Source organism: Lepidothrix coronata, unplaced genomic scaffold, assembly GCF_001604755.1.
Source record: "Lepidothrix coronata isolate B3197 unplaced genomic scaffold, Lepidothrix_coronata-1.0 Scaffold96, whole genome shotgun sequence".
Lineage (NCBI taxonomy): Eukaryota > Metazoa > Chordata > Aves > Passeriformes > Pipridae > Lepidothrix > Lepidothrix coronata.
This window is the reverse complement of record NW_016690276.1, coordinates 628,326-651,736: the sequence shown is the minus strand read 5'-3', so window position 1 is coordinate 651,736 and position 23,411 is coordinate 628,326. Positions and strand designations below refer to the sequence as shown.

At 39.3% G+C, this 23,411-nt stretch overlaps 1 protein-coding gene across 1 annotated transcript in view; it reads right to left on the bottom strand.

Moving 5' to 3' along the window:
- Window positions 1-23,411, bottom strand: part of LOC108500876 (melanopsin-like) — a 39,548-nt gene that overhangs the window by 15,025 nt on the left and 1,112 nt on the right. Inside the window, 7 exon segments of the mRNA XM_017822221.1 lie at window positions 1,027-1,134; window positions 1,773-1,928; window positions 4,104-4,275; window positions 4,705-4,908; window positions 6,414-6,547; window positions 8,836-8,978; window positions 9,901-9,907. Of these exon segments, the coding sequence (XP_017677710.1) occupies window positions 1,027-1,134; window positions 1,773-1,928; window positions 4,104-4,275; window positions 4,705-4,908; window positions 6,414-6,547; window positions 8,836-8,978; window positions 9,901-9,907 (924 nt within the window).

The following is a 23,411-nucleotide window of genomic DNA, read 5'->3' as shown; positions in this document are numbered from 1 at the left end:
GGAAATAAAAAGGCAAGAAAAGTTGTCTAAGAATGCAGCTTATTGAGGCTGTTCTGGGTTGGCACAGTATTCTGTTTTGAAATATACAATAATTGATATCTGTAGTAATAAGTAGAATTGTAGTATAATTTGTCTATGTAGGCATAGTTTCAGAAATATTTCATACCTAAAAAAGATTAAAGTGTTTCAGAGAAGTGATCATTACGTTTTGCGTATTGAACACCATTAGTGTAAAACCTTAAGTTTTTTAAGTCGAAGTTAACATTTTTGAAAACAAGAAAGAGTGGAATGCCTTTTCCTAAAATAACTAAATGAAACAAATATGAAAAAGCCTTCAGAAGAGATACTTCAGAAATGTTTGCTTTATTTTTTAAAGGCAAATACTTGTTGACTAACACTAGCAAGAGTATTAATGAAAAAATAGCCTTTTCTGTATATTTGCAGGGAACTCTTGTCTGCATTACTGGCTTACTACAGCTGTCACTATGCACAGAACTTCTATGAAAATGCTGTTTGCTTCTCAGAAGGCTTCTCCTGAAGATTAGCAACTTCTTTAAATTAATACTGAAGTCAGTATAAAGAGAATAACTTAAATGCTTCAGAAGATTAAACCTCAAACACATGCATATATATCTTCTTAAATTGATGATGATGTGATTTTTGAGCCTCTCTGGTCGGCACCTTCTCTATGGAGAGCACTCTTTAGTGGCTATCCCTGACATGACGGAACCGGTCAGTCACGGTGTTGTGCAGCTCCACAGGATAGAGCAGGGCTGTGAGAGATAAGAAAGGGACTGTTCTCTGTTGGCCACTCCTGAGGCCACATCAGGAGCTCCATGTGCAGTCCGGGCTGCCATGTACCTGGTGCATGTGGCATGGGTCTGACTACCCAGATGCCATCCCGGGATGGTCAGTGCAGGAACAGGCACTGCATGGGGTGAGGCTAAAGGAATGAGAGTAATTCGTTCCTTGTAAAGAAACACATTTGAATGTACAATCACACACATACCTATATATTTACTATACCTGTATCTTGGGTGAATTATTGCATATATGATGGGGTTGTAGACTGCAGAAGCTTTGGCAATAACTGCTGGCACAGATTTGGAATATGGTGTTAGGGTGTTGCCTCGACTAAAACAAAGCAAAAACATTACACACAGCTATGCCATGGATTAATACTATATTAATAGAACATATTACTCCTTTTGGCTGTTTTTGTGCTGTTATTTCTTTTTATAAGAAATACCCCTGAAATGTTGATTTCACTCAAATGCATTTTTTTTCAGATGAAAGGCTTGAATTTGACAGCATGTACTTGGTTTCATTCATTTGGAGAAGATCAAACACACGCAAGTAATTAGTTATCTACTTGAGGATGACTAGGAACACAAAGAATCACCTTCCCTGTTTCTACAGTAGGCAAAAAAACCCCCAAAACTCCAACAAAAGAACGCCCATTGTGGTCATCTGCAAAAAGTGAACAGTGATAAAAAAGAAAACAGAATCAAACCTAAAAATCTTTCAGCAGCAACATCTGTGCTGCACAGTAATGTGTGTCAGTGACTCAGTTTCAAACACTGCAGAAGGAAGAGAGGACCAGAAGTGGTTTGAAAACAGTGTTTTCCTTTTGATTTTAAGCTCCCACAGTCAGTCAGGACCCTAATTATTTAGGACCCTTTCAAAATGGAGATCTGCTTCACGTGAGTGACAGTACTAACATATTTGCGTTTCAGAATAACCTATGTTGCTTGGATTACTTTTTCACTTACCCTGCCCAGGCAATCAAGGTGACACAAGCATATGGAGACCAGGACAAGACAAACACAATGATGACCACAAAAGCAATTTTTGCCAGTTTCCACTCATTCTTCATAGACTGAGAGAGGTGGGAGTTCCGACTGCAGGACCCCAGCTTTTGAACATCTCTGTGAGAGGGGAAAAAGTACCGATATTTCAGCAGGACAGTGAAAAAGCTAGGTGCAACATCTCTAATATGTTCTCAGCAATATGCAAAATGAAGTAGATTTCATATTTCCTTACTCTAATTCTTCTTTTGTACTCTGATATTTAAAAATTCTAGAAGATAATTAATGTAGCAAAACGGTTGCAAGTGTGTTTGCCTGTAAGACTGAGCCAGAACGCCTGGGACTACAGGACGGGAATGCACTATCCTTACCTAATACAAGGAGGGTTTTGGGTTGCAAAGGTGCAGAAATTAGTACCTCTTGCCCTTTGTTGTTTTCAGAGGTGGAGGAAGCAAAGCCATAGCTGGATGGAAAAATCAAGCCTTACATCTTTTCCTTTTCAAGGGAAGAACAGCTTGCAGAAAATCAAGTTCACAAGGTAACACATGCTGGGATACCCTGACAACTCTGCAGACCTTGTCCCAAACACTTAGGAGGACATTTTTATTTACCTGCAAATTTATTCACTGGAGAAGAGTATTTTCAGGGGGAAGTACAACATGCAGTCCTAACATTTTTGCTGAAAAACATCGAATCAAATTCTCTTCTCACATGAAACACTCCATTTTTATTTTAAAAAAGTTTTGTGTGGTTAACCATTTTATATTGCTTAGCATAAAAATAACAATTTTTACATATCAGTGTTGGTAAATGGAGATATATTTCAGGCTGAAGACATTAATTACCAGCCAGCAGGGTAACAAACTTCTTCCTGTTGCACTGTGAACATAGAATAGAATCATGGAATGGTTTGGGTTGGAATGGACCTTAAAGATCATCTAGTTCCAATCCCCCTGCCGTGGGCAGGGACACCTTTCATTACACCAGTTTGCTCAAAGCTCCATCCAGGCTGGAGTTAAACTCTCCCAGGGATGGGGCAGCCACAGCTTCTCTGGGCAACCTGTTCCAGTGCCTCACTACCCTCACACTGAAGAATTTTTCCTAATACCTAATCTTAATCTACTCTCTCTCAGCTTGAAGCCATTCCCCCCTGTCCTGTCACTACACATTCTTGTAAAAATTCCCTGTCCAACTTTCCTGTACACTCCCTTCAGGTACTGGAAGACCATGATTAGGTCACCCCTAAGCCTTCTCATTTCCAGACTGAACAAACCCCGTTCTCTCAGCCTTTCCTCATAGGAGAGGTGTTCCACCCCTCTAATCATCTAAACTCATAAAATGAGTTTCCTGTATTTTGTTAGCAAAAGGCATAGAAAAATCTTATGTCCACTGTGCTTCACATGTGTGCAAGACACCATTGTTTTAAGGATGCATTCTTTGCTCCCTTGCTTGATGTCAAATATGTGTACACAAAGTGTAAAAAACAAGACAAGGTCAAAACATAGAGTTCGGTAAGAACTTAAGGCATACAGATAAATGTGCTTGGAAAAACAGAATTTAGCGTTATGTAGCCAAATGATTCAACAAGTGCCTGCAGATAGATGCAGAGAAAAGCCATCAGAGCTGCTGACACTGTGAGCAGCAGCAAGGATTCACAACACCAGCCGTGTGCTCATTAGGAGAAAAATAACTGACAGGATGAAGTTACTTTGCAGATCTAACACCCTGTTGATTTTTCATTTCAAATATAGACCAAAATTTTTGTGGAAAAAAAAGTCCTAACAAGCATAGCCAGATATTGTGCATGTAGTTGTGATGCTTGAGTGAAGTACAAGGATTTCTGGGACGCCTGCCTTAAATAAAGCTGTCAAAAAATATGAAGACTGTTACGTTTACAGAACAGCTCGAAGGCAGATGATGCCTCCATTGCTACATGTTATTTATTATCCCTTGGGTCTGAAAACTGCTAAAATATACAGGGAGAAAGTTTCTTGTAGTGCAAATCTGAAATACAAATAACTCAATCAAATTATCTGATGCACTATTAGTTACCACACTGGAATAAGATTAAAATCACCAGAGACTTCTTTTTCTGCTCCAAAATCCATACAACCATTCCAGATTTTAAATAGGCAAAAAATATTTCTCCTGTTGCAGCTGCTAATGATCTGCCACTACAGTTCCAATTTCAATTCAGATTAATTTTTGATTAAGATATTTCTGCAGTCAAAGAAATTGAGAATATCTTCTAATACAAGAAAAGAGATATGTACTTCTTTCAGCTACATTGCTTACCTGCCAGTACGTCTTATGGCCAGGAACATAGATAAATAGCAAAGGAATATTATTATCAGGGGTATAAAAAACACACAGCAACATAAAATCATGGTGTAACTTCTGTTTGCAGGGGAGTAGGTTACATAGTCCCATGTACAGGATATCATCAAGCCTTCAGGCACATAGGAACCTGTGGAATACATGGAATACATTATTCGCACATACACCCAAAGTTAGCACAGTTGCTGATCCAACAACTAAGCCCTTAAAATAAAGCCTGTACTGTATCCATAGCCTTCAAGAGCTATGCTGGCCATGTTATATGTGTGGTCTGAGAATGTGAGTGTGCACATGGAGAGGAGGTTCTGACTGCCAGACTCAGATGCACACCTAATACTCCACCTGCAATTTGTTCTGCTTGAATACAGCCTGGGGGTAGCGGGGAAGAGGGTATCTGCAGTGCAGCAGGTGTCGATGTCTGGTACGACAACAAACCATCAGGCGGTGGCTAGGCATCAACCAAGAACTTGTGAGAAAACTCTTTTTTTTATATATCCCAAGCAAGACTAAGGCAGACCACACAGGGAACGCTAGAGGAGAGAGAGAGCAGACAACATACTCCACCCGAAGAGTGGAGCCAGGCTCCATCCTAGCGAGTAGAGCCACACGACGGCGATGACCTGTATGGTGCGTTTCTTTGAAGTCCACTGTATGGATTGCAGGGGCTTAGTGATCACAAGGTAGCGGTCAATAGAAATAGCCAACAAAGTCATCATTGAGGTTATTCCGAAGAGTGCGCCACAGAAAGCATACAAGTCACAGCCTGAAGCAGAAAATGGCAATGTCAGGTATTTTCTTGAAAAGACACACGTTTTCTCTCAGAGCCCATTATAATAAACCTCCCATTTTTTTCCTGGTTCAGGACTCCTCTCTCATTAGAAGAATTTCTTAGCCTCACAATTTCATAGTTATTGTTTATTAGAAAAACACAAATATAAATAAAATACAAATATATGTTTTTAAAAAGTCCTACTCCACTGCAGGCTGCAACTGGGAACCTTTTGTCAATGGAAAACTGCCTCAAAGAAAATCCAATCTAATTAAAGTTATACTTTCCTGGACTGCTGCCCAATATATTGATCTTAACAGGCTGCAGCAGACATCTGTCTGCCAATGACCAATGAGTGTTTCAAAAAATTACTTTGGTTAACGTGGCTTAAAAATACAGAAATGGTTTAAATTTGATGACTAAAACAGCTGTAAAAGAGCTCCAACTCCCATTTTTAATGGCAGTGCTTTTTAAAAGAACCAACAGTTTTTACGTGAAAGAGATTTTTTTTACCCCTCTACATTCAGGCATTGCACTACCAGATGAAACTTGTAGAGTTACACTGTCCAGAATTTAGTTCAGAAACCTGTGTCAAAAGATCATCCATTTTTTGAAATGTTGCATTGCCCCATGTGGTTATAGACAAGAGCCCACTAGGAATGGCGGGCAGTCAAAATACCCAATTCAACCTTAAAATAGACTTCTAAAGTCTTTATAAGTAACCTGCAACTAAGGACGAAATCCCACTCAATCCAAATCAATTGCTTCGTTGTGTCAGCTTTGTGTCAGCACAATAATTTACACTGATTTTATCTAAGGGGATGAGCAAGACTAAAATCGAACTAAAGCAGAGTCCCTTCTGGAGTCCCTTCTGTGCTGCTAAAAAGTACATGGTTTCTAGGCTTGCTCCACTGTTATACAACCACTACTTGTGTAAGTTTTCACCCAGTGATGTGTTGAGCAACATCAATCAGAGTATCAAGCCTTCTGAGGTTCTTGCTATACTCACATTTCAGCTATAATTTGAGCATTCATCACCTTTTCTTTCTTGCAGTTGGCATGAAAGGAGCCTAAATTTGCAGAGTCCTCAACTGAGTATCATTATTTATATCTTTTAATTAAATATGAGATTCCTAGAAGCATGCTAATGGATATCAACATACATTTCTAAATAAAAGGAGTAACTACACCTTAAACTAATACAAAAAAACTATTTACAACTTATTAAAACTTTTCTACCTACTTTCTCCCTTACAAGCTAAAGGGTAATATAATTACATGGTGATGTTGACTCCTTCCTTTCCAAAATATGTAAGATAAAAGAATCAAGCCTATAATACAAAACATGTGACATCATGCTGACTGATGATGTCAAGAACTGGGCTTGTAACTTGAGATTTGTGCTGTCATCTCCACAGCACAAGCAAAGACTGTTATGGGAAAAACAGGGCTGAAGACAGCATAGAGCTGGTGAGGTATGAATTAGTGATGAAAAGTACCTATATCTCCAAGTATCCATTTTCTGTGCAGGCTGTTGACAAAGCACATGGGTGCCTGAGAAGCCGACATCAGGAAGTCACTCACAGCTAAATTCATTATAAAGTAGTTTTGGGGTGTCCTCAGCTTCTTGTTGCTTAAAAACATGAGAAATACATGATTTTAAACAGACAAAGTGAAAAGTTAACTTTATAGCTTTGCTTACTAGCATAAACAAATACTGTCCAGGTTGGAATTGATGGTTCCTTACAGTGAATCAATTGCTAATCAGTCAGCTACTACAGCCTCAGCTGCAGTCATTTCAAACTTATGAACTCATGACTGACAAGAGCAGGAGGGTTAAAATGGATTGTTTCCTCTTCAAACTGAGAAGAGTTTCAGCTGTATTGACAAATATGGATTTGTTCTGGAATAGAGCAGTTCCTTAGGAGTGCTGTAATATTGATTGTGTCTTGCACTGCACATGACCAGGATCTGAAGCAGGTTACTGAGCCAAAGGATCTGCTTTGGGTGATATTTTAAAAGATGCTGACCTGAAGAGTTGGCACATTACCACTAACTAAATGACCTTTTGCAAAGTGCTACCACACAAGCAGAGCATGCACTGAGATTTGGAAAAAGTACTTTTGCTCATATACATCTCATAAGAGAGAATGAAAGCTCTCAGCTGCAGATGAACAGGCAATATTAAATGCCACAATAAGGAGTGTGAAAGCAACAGACAGTCTGCAAGCAAAGCTTATCCAAAGAAAACAAACATCACTTCCAGTTCTTTTCCCAACATCTCACCACCTCATGCAGTCTCACTTTCTAGGGATATCTGGAGTAAAAACCTTCTTGGAAAGTTTCAATGGGTATTCAGGATTACCCTTAGCTCTGTTTGAGAGGAATAAAGATACTGGTAACAAGATAAAGAACCTCTCACTTGTACTTGGAGTTGTTTGGTTGAATATGTTGTTGTCGCTCTAATTAAATATTGTGTCCAACTAGGAAAGTTAAATTAATTTGTGAGTTCAGCTCACCCAAATCCTCAACTGCCACTTTTGAGGGGATATAATGAGAAGGTGTAACACTGAACTAGTAGTCCCCCAGTGTGAACCGCTGTATTGGCTGTATCATGGAGTTAAAGGCTTTGATACCTGGAGTTTGAATTCAGCGCTTTTGCAAGTGTTAGGTACGTATAATGCAAAAAGGGGTGACTTGGTATGCTCTGTGAGACACAGGGAGGAGGCAGAATTTTATAAATAATTTTGTTCTTGCAACCTTCAATAGTTTGAAATAATTCTTTCTTTTCCTCAAAATGTCTCCTTCAGTGTAAGAAGGTGAACAACTGAGGGCTTTCTGATGTGCTTTGCAATAGCAGTATTTGCAGCTAACATGAATTTCTTTCCTCATGATGATAAACAAATACTGAAAAAGAAAGTGAGAAAGCCATCTCAGTGCTATCAGATTCTTGGGTCTAATAACTGCCAGCAACTGGGTGAGAGAGGGTGCAGAGTTCACACCTTCCCAGGTGCTCAACTGCCAGTGCATATTTTCCTACTTTGAAAATTTAATGCTTTTTTTTACACCAGTTAAAACACACAAATTTCAAAAAAACCGCAGAGCTTGTGCTGCATTTAAAAAATCATGAAGGTATTCACAGTTGCAGGGAATTAATTTTCTCCATTAAGTCATATTAGAAGCCAGTTATTCAAAATAACTAATTTATTTGTCTTTCAGAATAGGAAAGTAACACTTGGTTCATAACCCCACCAGTGTCTCTAGCATTACAGGGTCCCTCTACATCAACATGCATAATGACAGCAATCAGTGAACGAGGAGGATTTTGAAATTCATCATCACATTGTGGGACAGAGGGTAGCTATTTTTTTTCCATGAGATTTTTGCAGTTACTAGCTGCAGTAACTTTGGCTGTCTGTTACTCTGCCAAGAGAGCACACAGACTGACAGAAATCCTATGATCTGCCTGAAGCAGGGAATACACTGGTGGCATGAGCTCATTTCATGTAGCACATTGATTCTTTGGTCCTTCCAGGACATCTGGGCTGCTGGGAGTAATGTCAGTGTTTGTCAAGTATTTCTGCAAATACTACAGGGTAAGCGTCTGCAACAGGGAGACTGTGATTTCTATCATTAAAAGTGCTGAACTGTTCTTTAAACTTTCAATTGGTTCTGTTTATAGAACAAGGTATTTATTTTCTCATTTTCTTTGATTCCTTAAAACATGAGGAATTCACACTAAGGTTATCAGTGATGCATGTGGATGCGTGTGTGTGTAGGGTTGCCTTCCTCTCATTCCCCTTCTCCATTTGTTTACATCAGCCTCTGCTTGAAGATTTAAACCAAGAGGAAAGCAATGCAGAAATCTGCACGCATGAACCTCAAGAGCAGTTAGGTTAAACATGAGAGGAATTTTTGTACCTGTAAAATGCGTAGAGAACTAGGAGGTTTCCGATGATGCCAATGGAGCCGATAATGAGAACACAAGTTCCTACAGTGTAAAGAACATGGGCAGGGATCTCTGTCTTGGTCACAGTATGTGGCTGGGTACTCATGTTCAAACCCTAGATGGAAAACAGAGGAAAGGGAAAGCTTAGCCCATTTGGGACACTTATTTCAGGGAACACATGCTCAGCCTGTTGAAGTAAGGCAGAGCATTTGCTTCCATGGTTCATGCAAATCGAATACACACCTCTGAGTTCTTTTCAGATGCCCTGTAATCAAGTTTCCTCAAGTAACTTCTATTACTTTGACAGTAGATATTTATCTTAAGAAAAGAGCATCAGGGAAAACAGACTGGAAAAGACAACTAAGGAAATTATGATGATGATATGAAAAAGACTTGCTCTGGGTAACTGCCTCACTTTGGGGCACAGAGCTAGCTGACAACACAAACTGACAGCAAGGAATAACCTATTGCACTTTGGCTTTATTAAGAGCAATGATATAAAATCCCACACTTACAAACATTAAATTTCCTGGGTCTTCCCAGGCTCACTATCCACTAACTTACAGTGCTGCAACACCTAAGAATTCCCCATGCAAAAGTTCAGAGATGAGAGGTAAAATGGTAGCAGTAACATTGCCTATGCAAGTACAAATACATTAAATAGTCTTGACACCTCTTTCACTGCCTGTATCTCCAGCACATGAATAAACTCTCTACGCATTTTTTTTAAAAATCAAATTCATATTTATCACTGGCTAAATTCAGCAGCAAGGCAGCCTACAGCTAATGCACTCAGCTCTCATTAGTATTATCAACGAGAAGAGTCAAAATTGCCTCATGGAGATTCTTATTTACCAAGTCAAAAGCAGCTAAGCCTTACACTTGTGGTCAGATCTGGATGGCTTGGTCAAAGATGTGGCACCTTGTCAAAGCAAGGGACCTGCTTCGCTTCACCACATTTTACCGCTGTGTAGCTCAGCAACATACTGTGTGTGGGATAAGCCTGATTTTGGCCTCTGAGAGAACAGCTGGGTGACAGAACAGGTTCAAGATGATAACTACTGTCCCCCTGGTAATATTTAAGCATCCATTTTCAAAATTATGAGAACAGCCTTTTTTTTTCCCTGTTGCTAGCTCCTAATCTTCCATACTGCTGCTTCTCTTTTCTGCCTTCTATTCCTCACTCATCTATGAAGTGCACACACTCCAGCTCCCTGCTTGTACAACAGTCTTAGCTGTGGGGATTATCTCCTCAACTCTGTGACCCCCCTGGGGCACTCCCTGGAGTGGTTGCATTAGGCAATAGAGAGGGCATGGTGAAATGCATTGCACCCCCTGAGTATCCACAAAGCAATGGGTCTGGGGCAGAAATCCTGGTATCAAAGCTCCCGGGACTGAAGTAATGTAGTGAATGGTACAAAAGTTATGGCTCCAAAGCGGAAAGCTACTTTCAAGCCTTCTCAGTTGTCTGACATGACAGGATGTCTACCCATGATAGGATGGTTACTGCCAACATGGCACTTCACCAGATATCTCATTGCTGTAAAAGTAGAAAGAAATGGAAGAGAGCATCTACTGGTGCTGGCTGCACTAGGGATCTGTGACTGTTATTTCCAGTGGTTAGACAGCAATAAAAAATGTCATGGTGAGTAGCATTTACCCTTGAAAAAAGGGTGAGAGGTAGTGTAAGAGCAGGCAGTGCATGGTGAGACGGCCCAGTGAGGAACACAGTCGTGGCTCTTTGGTGGCACCAGACAGAGCCAGCACCACACTTTCAGAGCGGGGCACCAGGCAGAGCCAGCCCCATGCTTTCAGAGCATGCAAATTAACCACGCTAAAATCCTTTCCTCTTCTCTCAAACCCAATCTTCTTAGCAGCGTGTGTGTGCTAAATCGTAACCCTGCCTCATTTCTGGCAATGCATACCAAAGAGGCTAAACTGGGGAAAAGGATCCTTTTTTTGCTTCCTTTTCAGCTTATCTGTTAGGATTTGCCCCTATACAGAGGTTTATTATATAGAGGAATATTATATAAATGTAATTCAGGACAAGTAGTACATGCCTGTCATACGCATGATACTTTGCTTCAACATATGGGAACTCACTGTTGCAGAAACTCATTTGAGAAATGGACTATGAATTTCACACCCAACGGTGTCTTGCCTTATCTCTCCGATGAAGAGAAGCTGACTTGGATATTTTGGCCTCCTTTATTCATTTACGGGTGGTGAGCTGTGTCAAAAGCTGAAAAATGTCTCATATGACACATTTGTAAACTCAGCTTACAGTTTGCTGGCAATATTAGATGAAATATATTGATGCTTACAGAGTGGAATTTGGAAGGCAATAAATACCAGGGATTACACAGAGCCTTCAATCTCAGTGAGAAGCTAAAGTGAGGGATGTTTAGATTACACAGGCTTTGGATCTTGCCTTCAGGGGAGTCCATAAAATACCACAGCCACTTTTGCTGCAATGTTAATAGCGGTAAGAACAAGTTTCACATCTGAATGGAAAGACAGCAACTCATTCACTCTGTCAGTGATACCCCAATACCAGAGGATGTGGCAGGCATCCAGCTGTTTGAAATGTGGCAAGATGATAAAGACCAAAAACTATTTTTAATGGTAATTGGAATCTGGGAAGACAAATGTGCATATCTATGTGTGCATATATTTCAATACAAAACCTCAACTTTGATACAAAATAATTTCATTAAACTAGTGGAAATTTTCTAAATAAAACTGGCTAAATTAGTACAAATACCTGTAGGTAATCAAGGAGAATTTACACCTCATTTTACTCACATAATGTATTTCACCAATTTGGTATAATTTCACAATAGAAAACTTTTAGAATAAAGATTTAAACACACTTGAGGTTGATAATTTAAAACCGAGTCTCGTGAAAAAATGCTGCTTTTCTAATATAGACCCATTCTCAACGCAGAATAACACACAGCTGGAGACAAGTAGCAGTATCATTGAGTCTTTAGACTATTCACTAAATTTAAGTTTTTTCTATTTTCCTACAATGTCACCTCTGAAAAGCTAGCTTTTTGGCAATTTTAATTAACAAGCTGTATGCTTGTTAATGTAAATATTTTACTGTATGGAAGTGAGGACTAGAAATATGAAAAAGAAATTCCAAGCTTGGTGACGAGCTCTAATGAGAAGCTGGTTTTTGTAGATATTCTTAAAAGCTGCTACTACCCTATGCATTTTTTTTTGGTTTGGTTTGGTTTTTTTTGTATTTAGTTTCTCACAAGTAATAAAAATAAAATTAAGTTATAGGAAAATATTCCAAGTTGCTATGAGTCTTTTCAAGCCAGGAAAACCCAAATAACTATTACAAGTCTTTCCACATAACTTGAAAAGCAGGAGAGCAGCTAAGTACAGCAGGTTGCATTCACTAAGACACTCATGAGTCTTACTGGGTTATGTCTATATCAGCCTCTCTTAGCACCAAAATGATGTATGGTCAATGACAGCTGGCATAACTCAGTAAAAAATTAGTTAGTACTAGGGGAAAGGTCCTGCCTTTTAGACTTACCAAAGTACAGATTTTTAATCCATCGCATGCCCCACTGTCTAACTGCTAGAGTACACTGTGCAGTTATTCTTTGATTTTATACTTTAGACTAGTCATTTTCATTTTAGTAACAGCAAGTTTAGACCCCTTGAGAACATAACTGAAAAATTTAAAAAGTTGAAGAACATGTTGGGAGATGGTCCCTCAGCTTCAGCTGTTTCACAGTGCCATGGTAACATACAGCTGACACCAGTTGTGTCAATCTCAACCAATTATGTTTATGGGTGCTCAGTATCAATGCAGCCATGTAAAGCAGAATGAAAAGCCACTGTCTTGCCCCTTCTCTTTAATTATGATAATGAAGGCATTACATTTTATTCAATGAATATATTGAATATTTAACAGGTGAGTGAGTTTTCAAGGGCTCATGTGAGATATGTTACCTTTCCATTTTTCCCCCAGACTGGCTTTGCTGCCCTCCATTTGTGGTCCTGGGACAGAATCCCGAGCACTCTGCTGAAGATACATCCATTTCCTAAGTGAAGATTTTTAAGGGAACCATCCAGAATGACCTGACTCTTTAACTCAAAAATGCAAATATAAACAAGCAGCCCATGAAGATGCCAGTAATTGCAGCAGGGCCAGCTTCTGGCATACTTGCCGACCCTGTGCTCGCTTTGTTTGACTCCTTCTGAATTAATGCTACAATCACTTGCATTTTGACTCTATGAGATGTTGGACCTGACAACTCTCATAAAACATGATGTGGCCTTACCCTTATACACCAAGTGACTACAATATCAAAATGTTGTCACCTATGAGGTGGCTTGGAGGGCTTTCCTGGCAGGGTAACTATCAGATCTGCAGGCAAATGGAGGATAAAAAAATTAAGTTGTCCCTTAACTGTCTGGCAAAGGAAGCAGGCATCAGATATAAAAATAAACTCGGTCTATTTCTCCCAAAATAAAACGGAAAACTTGACAGATGAGGAAAATTATTCTATGAAAGCTTTTGTAACTTGATCTTGAGTGCTAAAACGATGTCCAAATAATTAGAAACATCTGTTTCTACTTTCCAGCTGGAAAGATTAATAAAGGCTGCAATGCAGAAAACAAAATATTGTCATTAAAAAAGGAGGGCAAGGGCAGGTCCCCTTCAATGGGTAGGGGTAGAAAATAATGGACTGAATTTAGAAATAGTTGAATGATGTGCATTAGGTGGATGTAAGATTATCTAAAGCTTTATTTATGCTCTGATTTTGCTCATGGGTGCAAGCTCATCTTGTGGAAATGATTTACACTGAAATGAGCTTAAGCAAGGGCTTGCTTACATGGGGGATTAATGTGCACTAACAAGGGAATGAATCAACAACATAGCCTCTCTGTGTTGAACTGCTATGTGGATTCTCAGTGTAGAAGTTTTATTTACTGTACAGAAAACTTGTCTATACAGTTACACCTACAAATTTTAAAGAAAAACAGTAAATAATACTTAGGCATGATGAGATAGGAGCAATCTATGTGTGCTAGCTACCAGATAGTACTTGCCAAGTTCCTTGTAATTTCACTCATAGTCCATATAAGGGGTAATTTCAGTATGAAGCACCACCTGGTTTGAAATTGCAACAAAATTTGGGAATTAATTAATATCTTGTACATATGAATATCTTGTACATAGGAACTCCTGAAGCAGCAAACAGAAGGTTGTTGCTATGTGGTGACTATAGTAGAACTAGTGATCATCGGATATTTTTCAAACTATGATGCATTTTAAAATGAAGACTTGTGGAAAATATTCTTAATAAATTTGGGTATTAAAAAACCCCCAAACCAAATCAAAACAACAGCTATACATGTTCCAGTTAACAGTACTGCCTTTCAACACCACACAGTAAGTTCAGATTAATTCAGTCCTCAGAAAGTCAAGTTAAACCGCGATCATCCACATGTGGAAATATTACTTTTCTTGTCAGTCTCCAGGTGACAGCCTTCTTCCACAGCTCGTTCCAATCAGTTCACATGCCAAAGCAAGGAGCACTCAAACACGTATTTATAGTGTACATTTAATCAAAATGAAAATTGGTTTAGCCAACAGACCTGTGAATTCAATGCAGTCCATCCAAAAGCGACAAAGGGGCACAGAAGCTGCCAGTGCTGTGTGCAACAGGACAAACAGCAAAGCCAGATGGATACCAAAGTCAGACATTTGCTCCAGACCTAGGCAGGTGTTCATCCAGGTTGAGATCACAAGTTTGTGCAAAAACCTTGAGAATTTTTTTCTACAATAAAATATGTATCTAGTTAATTCCATTCCAGCAATTTGCTTCTGGGCTGTTACTGAAATGAACAGCCAGTTGAAGAAAAAAATTAATATTTGATTTCAACACTGATTTGCAGTATGTATGCTTAAGACCTCATGTTCAGCACAGCCTCTGCTTTGACAAGATGCTTTCTTTCAGGCCCTTGATATCTGTGTTTAAACTTCTCACAAGCAATCTAATGACACATGGCTGGGGATGGTAGAAAAACCTCAAAAATACCCCAAAGAGAAAACCATCAAAATCTGATCAAGTTCTCAATACCATGAGAATAAACCAGATGGATACTCAACAAAGTAGGCATACTCAGATGTCTACATATTCAGACAACTGAGTCAATGTAAGCAAGGGATATTAATAACTCATATAATTTATAATTAATAAAATATTATATTAAAATGATGCACCTGAGAATCATACAGCAATCAGAAACAAACAATAAAAGTGAAAGTAATTTAAGTTTTAATATCAGCCTGCTAGTTATAAAGCTGTCTAAGTCATATTTTCATCTCTGGAGACTTACATTATAAGAACTTTAAAATGTAAAGTCTATTCAGGAAAGCACAGAGACATTGCTTTCTATGTACATCTTCAGCCACACCACTGAAATCAGTGATAAAAGACACATTTGCTTCTCAGTGTACAAAAAACCAAAAAATACCCCCAAGAACAAATATCAGCCCAGCTGAAAACAACCTGGCTCATGTTCCAGCTTGAGCACTATCTGCATGGCCTGGATAGGGGTTAGCAAACACGACACTTAACTCAAAGTTCTACAACTTATTCTACACAGTGTGCCTGCACAACGCAGCCTTGGGAGGAACACTGTGTTACTCACTGCCTTGTTTTTTGTGGGGAAGCACTGGCAACTAACTAGTACACTTTTTTTTCCCCCCTTGCTGAATCCAAGTTACTATAATCAAACCTTGAGGGACTGGACTTTAATTTCAAGACCTGAAAATTTTAAGGCAAGACACCAAAGGCATGTTTGCTGAGAGCATTTCTTTTTCAATACTAGTAGTACTTGCATAATCCAGACAAGGTAGTACTAACCAGGTCTTCACAACATTTTCCTCTACAGAAATTTTATGTTCTATTTAAACATATCCAATTCTAGCCCAAGATCTAAAAGAACCAAATTCAACCATGACTGAAGAATTTTTGAAAAACAAGCAAATAGAAACCCACTACCAGAAGCTGTTAATACTCAGTTGAGGGCTCAGTGCAACTTTCCCTTATTATCTCTCACAGGCTTGCATGCCAGCACAGACAGTTCCTTAATGTGACCCCTGAGACACTCACCATATTGTCCCCTTGGCCATAAACACCATCAAATTTATCTGGTGCTATGTCCAAGTGCACCTCAAATTACAACACCAGCTATGCACGCTTAGGCAGGCAGCACTCTGAACACATCTAATCAATGCTGACACTGCATCAAAATTAGCCGGACCATCACAGTCCAGTGCATATTTGTTTGGCCATGAGGGAAGAGACGACTGTTAGCACAGTGCAACAACAAAGCAGTATGCAGAAATCTCAAGAGATATATTTTTAGAGCCTTAAAGCATGTTAGAGAAAAACATGGGTGGTCAAAACATGATACAGTGGTTAATTCCTTCAATGTAACAAATTCATAGGTTATTTTTCTCCCTCTGAGTATTCTACTGCTAACTGCGGTTCTTTAATAGTCACGTGAAGTTCACCTAAAAAAAGAAATCCTGTTATTCTATGTTTGCTACTCGGTGGCAAAGGTGTTTTGAACTCACTAGCACTGTAACCCTTGGGGATAACATGGGCTCTTCACCTGAGCTGCTCTCCCTTCTCCGCCTCATTTGAGCTCCTGTAGCTCATCATGGTCTGTTTTACTCACCCCAGGGTGCCAGACTACCACTGCTCCCATTTCACCAGCCACAGATTCCTCCGACAAGGATGCTCCTGCTCCAGCCTGACCACCACGCATCAAAAGCCATTTCATCAGCTGCCACTGTTTGCTGACACAACACAGTGTCACAGCATCCATCACCTGCCCAGATCAAACCCTCTCCCACTCCATCAGCCCCAGGCTTCAGGACGAGCAGCAGTGAACTCAGCTGCCGGGTGATGCTCACATGTTGCTGGATTTAACAGAGGCACTGGAAGAAATGTCTCTGTCCACAGATGTTGGCAACACAATTTGAAATTATCATCTCTGTCAGTGGTTTCTGATCTCTGCTCTGAGCTTTCAAAGAGCTTGAACATATATTCTGGCTTCTGGGCTAGACTTTTATATTTTATTAAAAAAAAAAAAAATTCTTCCTTACTGTTGACAGCTGAAAGCAAATCCTTCGCCGGCCACCTCTAGCTTTAAGCACCTCATCTAGATGTGAGAAGTCTTTTCATTCCACTGTTCAGCTTCTCGGGGATACCTACTCACTTGCTGCAGAAGATCTGTGGATCTGTGGAAATTTCTCTGAGAAGAGGGCCCTGCATTTTAAACACATACCATGAAAACATGTGCTTATTTTAAGGACTGTGAAAAAAACCCCTATCGCTGACATTAGCTTTTCAAAGGGTGATTACAAAACGAAAACACACCTCAATAAATCAGTTAAGGCAAGATGTTAGTAACTTATACTAATCCTATATAATCTTTCTACTGCTACTTTTTAAAAATACGTATAGCTAATAATTTCCATCAATGTAGTAATTTTGTTCCTGCTGGATTCCCTGCTCTATATTTATTCTGTCAGCTGTGAAGTGTGGTGAATGATGAAGGAAGCACAAATGATAATAGTAGAATTACACTTCCCTCTCTAACTACATTACAATAAAGTTTGTTTACAATTTTTACTAGTTGAGCATAAAGAAGTGCAGATTTAGCAAAGAATCCACCTCGCTCTATACATTTCACTGTTTACAAACAAACTGATTTTTCTTCTGCAGGAAATATTCTTAACTGAAGGCCTGAAACTGGAGACATTCTTAACTAGGGTAATTTCCATATTTCAACAAGAAATTTTGCTCATGGATGATAGGGTGGGGGTGAAGGGCAATCAAACTTCTAGATGCCATTTGCTTCATTCCATCATGTACATTTGGGAACAGGAAAACTGCTAGAAGTAGTCAGATCAGAGGCCCACCATCTCCTGTGTCTTACACCCGATAGTATCTGGTAACAGAAGCTTTTAGGGGAAGAACATGGGGAATACAGCAAGGGAGCATTCTCAATCTGCCAACTTCAAGCAAATTTTTTATATTAGTATAAACACTGTAGCATTTAGTTTCTGCTTAGATCAAAGAAATGTCTGATCACTCTAAGCTGAGGTTTATTCCATGTAATATCTGTTTGCTTCTGTTTAATATTCCTCTGTTCATGGAAATGGAGAGCCAGACTCTTCCCGGAGGTGCACAGGGAATGAACAGAGGTAACACATGCAACTTGCAGCAGGCAAAGTGTTCAGTGAAATTCTGAAGCACAGAAACAGGGACCCAGAAGGGCTGCACAATCTTCATTCATAGAGCATTTCAAAATGTTGAAGTTAGCCCTGCTTGGAGCAGGTGATGGGACTTGACAACCACCATTCCAACCTAAAATATTCCATAATACCAGTAATAAAACCTCCAAAACATACAGTCAAAAAATAAAGGTTTAAGCCATAAGTGAAATGAAATATTATTTCAGTTCCTTGAGGACAGGTATTCTGTCTCAGTAAACTGAAAACCTTCCTACTTACCTTATTTTACTTTCAAAAGGAACTGGGAATGACATCCAGAGCCAAGTGAACCTAAGTATATGTTTTGTACCCACAGACTCTAGACTAATTTCAATTGATAATCTCTATAGAGACCATATTTCCTGGATAGGAAGGCTGCAGTTAAGTGCTCCTCTTCATTTATAACTCTCTTTCCTACTGTGGCTTTAAATCCTGCATGAATAGAACGATTTCCAGAGGTTTTAGGCACTTCACACCTATTGATTGCACTGGTGGCAAAACACCTACTCTTCTCCTGTGGTGTTGAAAATACTCCCTAGTGTTTATCTGCACTGTTAGGTGCGTAAGCATCATGAAAACTTTGCTTTGAAATATTTTATGAATAATTTTAGAGGATTTAACTGGATCACTGATACAATGTTTAGTCCAACAGCCTAAATTTTAGTCTGACAGATTCCCACTAGACATTCTACATAGTTTAGAATAAAGTACAGGTAATGGAGATAAAGGAAATGACTGGGAAGAGAAAGAAATTGAGTGAAATATATTCAAGATGACCCATCTCTGCAGCAAAAGACAAGTCTTTATTGCCAAATGAAACCATTTGTCACTAGCACAACTTCCCTTAACTCTCTAAAACAAGAGTAAAACAAACTCTCATCTAGAAAGGAGATCATTGCTTTTCTAGTCACGTGGAGGGTGAAGCACTTACGAATTCCTTGTGGATTTAGCATTGCTAAAGGAACAAAGAGACCAATGTCCAATGAACAAGTGAAACCTGTGGTTCCACTTATCAATAGAATCTACTGCTGTACTGAAGACATTTCAAAGAGTGAAGTAACACTGGCAAACTAATAAGAAACTGCAATATAGGCATAATTAGAGACAAATTACGTCAATCAAAAGACTCCCAGATTTCTAAAACACTGAACTAATGAAGCATGCATTGACACATTTGGTGGGAATAGGTGTGTATAGTAAAAGTAATTCCTGTATCTCTCAAAAAACTTAATTCATGGCAGTGCACATATTGAAAGAAGAAACAATATCTCACACAAAAGCAATTACCTTTACTTTGGCTTGGAGAAGCATTAAGACAACTTTGCTATTGCAGTGAAGGAGCGTCATCCTTTCCCTCTCCACTGCTCTGTATAACACACTGAAAATAGGGATGATGTAGTTGTTTTAATGTGGTCTCTTGTTTTAATTCTGCAGACCACTTTTCAGGACTTTATAAAAGCTAACAGAAGTTTTAGCATATCTGTAATAGGAAACACCATCTTCCTCTCACCCTTGCCATAATCTTTGGATATGCAGTGGATTTGAAGCAACTCCTATCCTATATTGCTGTTGCAACATCAGCTTGGAACCATGATGAACTACCAGAAAAGAAAATCTCAGCACAAGGCAGCTTCTTTTTCTGGGTTAAGAAGAAACGTGCCATTTTGCAAAAATTAACCTTTATTTTTAAACGCTTATAAACAAGTCAGCAAAGTAATATGCACCAGAGAATCTCACAAAACAAAAGTAAATCTAACAAAGCCATGTGCCTGTCTCAAGTCATGTCCATACTAGATTTAAGTTCACACTGGACCTTTCTCTGTCCACCCAGCTCCAGAAAATCATCACATTAAAGAGTATCTCTCAATGCAAAAATGGGTGAGGGAAAAATTTGCTCACAGCAACTGTGAGGGTAAGAAAGAAGGCTACTCAAGTTTTCTCCACAAGTAAAAGCCCACTGAACACAAACAGTCACTATTAGTTGCAAACTTGCACTGAACTTTAGCAAAAATTTATTGCTATTTTTCTTGTGATCAAACACTAAACACTGAGCTATTAACAGCATGCAAAGCAATTTCACAGTAATTAATTCTGAACAAAACAATTCTATTACAAATGGGTTACTTAAGGGTCTTGAAGCATGATCCAGGACACCAGCAGCAGACTACTACCTCCTGTGCTGTGGAGGAGGGACCCCAAATACGAGGGGTTCTTGCAGCCCTCCAGCATTAGAGACAAACTGCCTTCCTCATCAGCTGCTTGAGGAATAACTGACTGGCACTTACCTATAGAACTGCCACTAGAGTTTTCCAAAGCACCAGCATTAATCCAAGGTCTCCCTGGTGCTCTTGAAGTCACTGCTAACCTTCATCAACTAATCCTCAACTTTGATACAATGGTCTCTCCAGTGCCTGGAGGGAGGGGCCTTTTTACTACAGCAGTGGCATGGTGAGCTCAATACTCCAAGTTTCTAAGCCTTACTCACTCTTTCCCTTTATCATAGTAAACTCAACTACATTATTTGAATATTAGTACAAGTTTCAGTATAGAAATCGTAGCAAAAGAAATCAGACACATAAGAAACCATGCATATTTTTTCATTCTCAACAAAAAGCAAGTAACTCATCGAACACTAAAGTTATTGGTTGCAGAAAGTTCAGTGGAAGTACTTTGTCCTTTTTATAATTAAAACCCAAATAAATTTCCTTCTCACTCAAGTCCTTTTGCAGACATTGCTAAGTTAACAAGGCACAAAGAAAGCATGCTCCTTCCAATTGCTCTATTAGCTCTAGATTACCTGTAGCTATTGAGACACTGACCATTTCATCATCCAGTCAGCAAGGGCTTAGTTTCACCTAGTCACTCATTTCATTGGCAGCACAGCTGTGCTGATGGCAGTCAGTCCAAGGTATCAGGCATATATCTCCACCTGGCATTCAAGTCTTCTAGTCTGCATCCTTTATTAAACTTCTGGTTTGCATTCTCCGTTAAACTCAGCAACCTCTCACAGTGCTCTGCCCATTTGCTCAGCAAGAATCAGAAAAGTCCATCTCCCTAATTCCTCTGCTTTTCTGCTTAGGGGTATGTTTCAACTTTGCAAATGCTGTCAGACAAAGCTGCTAATACCATTCCCTGGGCTGCTCCCAGCAGGACAGCTGGTAGCTCCAAGCTCAGACCTAACTGCAACAGGCTGCCCCAGAGGTGTATGCAGTGATCCAGCTGCACAGCAGCCCAAGTCTGCACCCTTGAACCATGCCATGCATCCTGCATGTGTCACATCACACTTTGAGCTAGTGACTATCATCTGTATCAGGGATTTCTGACTGCTCTAGTTATCTACTTGCTAAGCATGCTCTCAAGTGCTGGTGTCCACCAAAGCTGTATGTGAAGCTTGAAGAGTATCTCTTTTTTTCAATATTTCCTAGAGTGGCTGCCCTTTCCACAGAATTTATAAAAGGTGTCTAGAGGCCATATTCTTCAGTGCTTTAGTAGAGTGCAATCAGTTTGTGCAAGTCAGTTTGGTGGTTGCCTCTCAGCTGCATTATGAACAACTACTTCAATTCACTTGCACCTGTATACTAACATTTCCTTCTTTTCAAGGCTCAGAGAGCTTGACTTGTATTGCAGCTTCAGTGTCTTATAACTCCATGTTTCTTGCTAAGTTTGCGTAACTTTGAAAAACTCCTGGGTACCTTGATACCAAAGGCAGAATCATCTCATCCAGTAACATCACTTTATCATGCTCTGGTGGTTCTGGAGTGTTACCAGCCTCATTTAACCACCTGCAACAATATGCAGACACATATCTCTATTGTGGGCCCAGTCCGGAGTGCACAGTGAATTCTCCTTCCAACTCTACTTAGGCAAGAGCTGTTGGAATAAGCAGACCATCTTCAGCAGCCACCTTCTCCCTGCAGATTGGCCCCCCAGATCATTGGAAATATAGGACATCCTGTGTGGGAGTGAAGTTTGCAACCTCTGAAGGTACATACACATGTTTTTGCAAAGCTAAGTTTATAGTGTGAGAAAGTAATGCAGGATGTGAACTACTTCAGAATTTGGTGAGTTATATACTGACAGGGAACAAAACTTGGATTTCCTCAGAAACTTGAGAGAAAATTTAACAGCAAAAATAATGCAAAGTGCCATCATGATAAAGATTAAAAAGACAAAATAAACTAAAAGTTAAGACCTTTAGCAGTGCCAGAACACTCTCAGTACAGTTAAATAATTTGGAGTTATGAGTTACATGCTCAACCTCCTGTTCACTTGCCATTTGTTTATTGCTTAAAATGACTCTATAAAAGGCTTGCCCAACTTTTTTGCAACTTATTCCAGGACAATGACCTGTTGCAATGAGACAAAATCCAGTTTCCCTCCAAAGCTGAAGTTTCTCCCGTAACCTTTTCTCTTCCACTCTCCAGACTAGAAAGAGAAACAGATATTCTTGGTAGAATTCTTTGAATGATGGACTGGACTGGCTAATAAAATAAGTCTAGGTGAGTTATCAAAGTTTCAGCAGTAAATTTTCTATCCTAAAATCTCTACAAAATATTGTAATGGTATAAGGTCAGGGTGTACAAGGATGGGGTTATATGAGGACAGAGGTACATAGTTTCTTCATATTTAGTTTGCTGACCTATCTCAGTCTTCTGGCCCAAATCATCATAACTAATTTGTAATGAACAAGAAAATCCTCTTTTCTTTATGAATGTGTTCAAATAATCCTAGCTAATTGTATAAACAATTGACAAGCCTCTCTACGGCACTTCATTTAGGTCACTTTGCATTACATTAATCAGCTCCACAAAAGCACAACAGCTCTGAAATCTGCTTTAGAACTTCATTAATATTTCCTTTTTCATCAAAATTTTCCTTCTATTATTGACCAGATCACAATAAGGTTTAATCAACTAGAGCTTGATGATTCAACAAATTTAAGCAACCTCCTGTTACATCCTCCTCTCTATAACCAGTTTTCCCATCAGCCAAACTCCAAACAGATCCTAAAAATCTAAACAGCAGAAAGAAAATACATTTCCCTTTGGGAAGAGCTGGGTCAGATGCGTGCACACACACACACACACACACACACACACACACATTCACTACATCAAAACACTTCAATGAGATTTTCCTTTTAAAGGAGAAGCAATTCATTTAAACCATTCCTTAGAAAACAAAGAAGTGAAATGATCCCTTCCATTCTCTCTGCCCAGCTCTCAC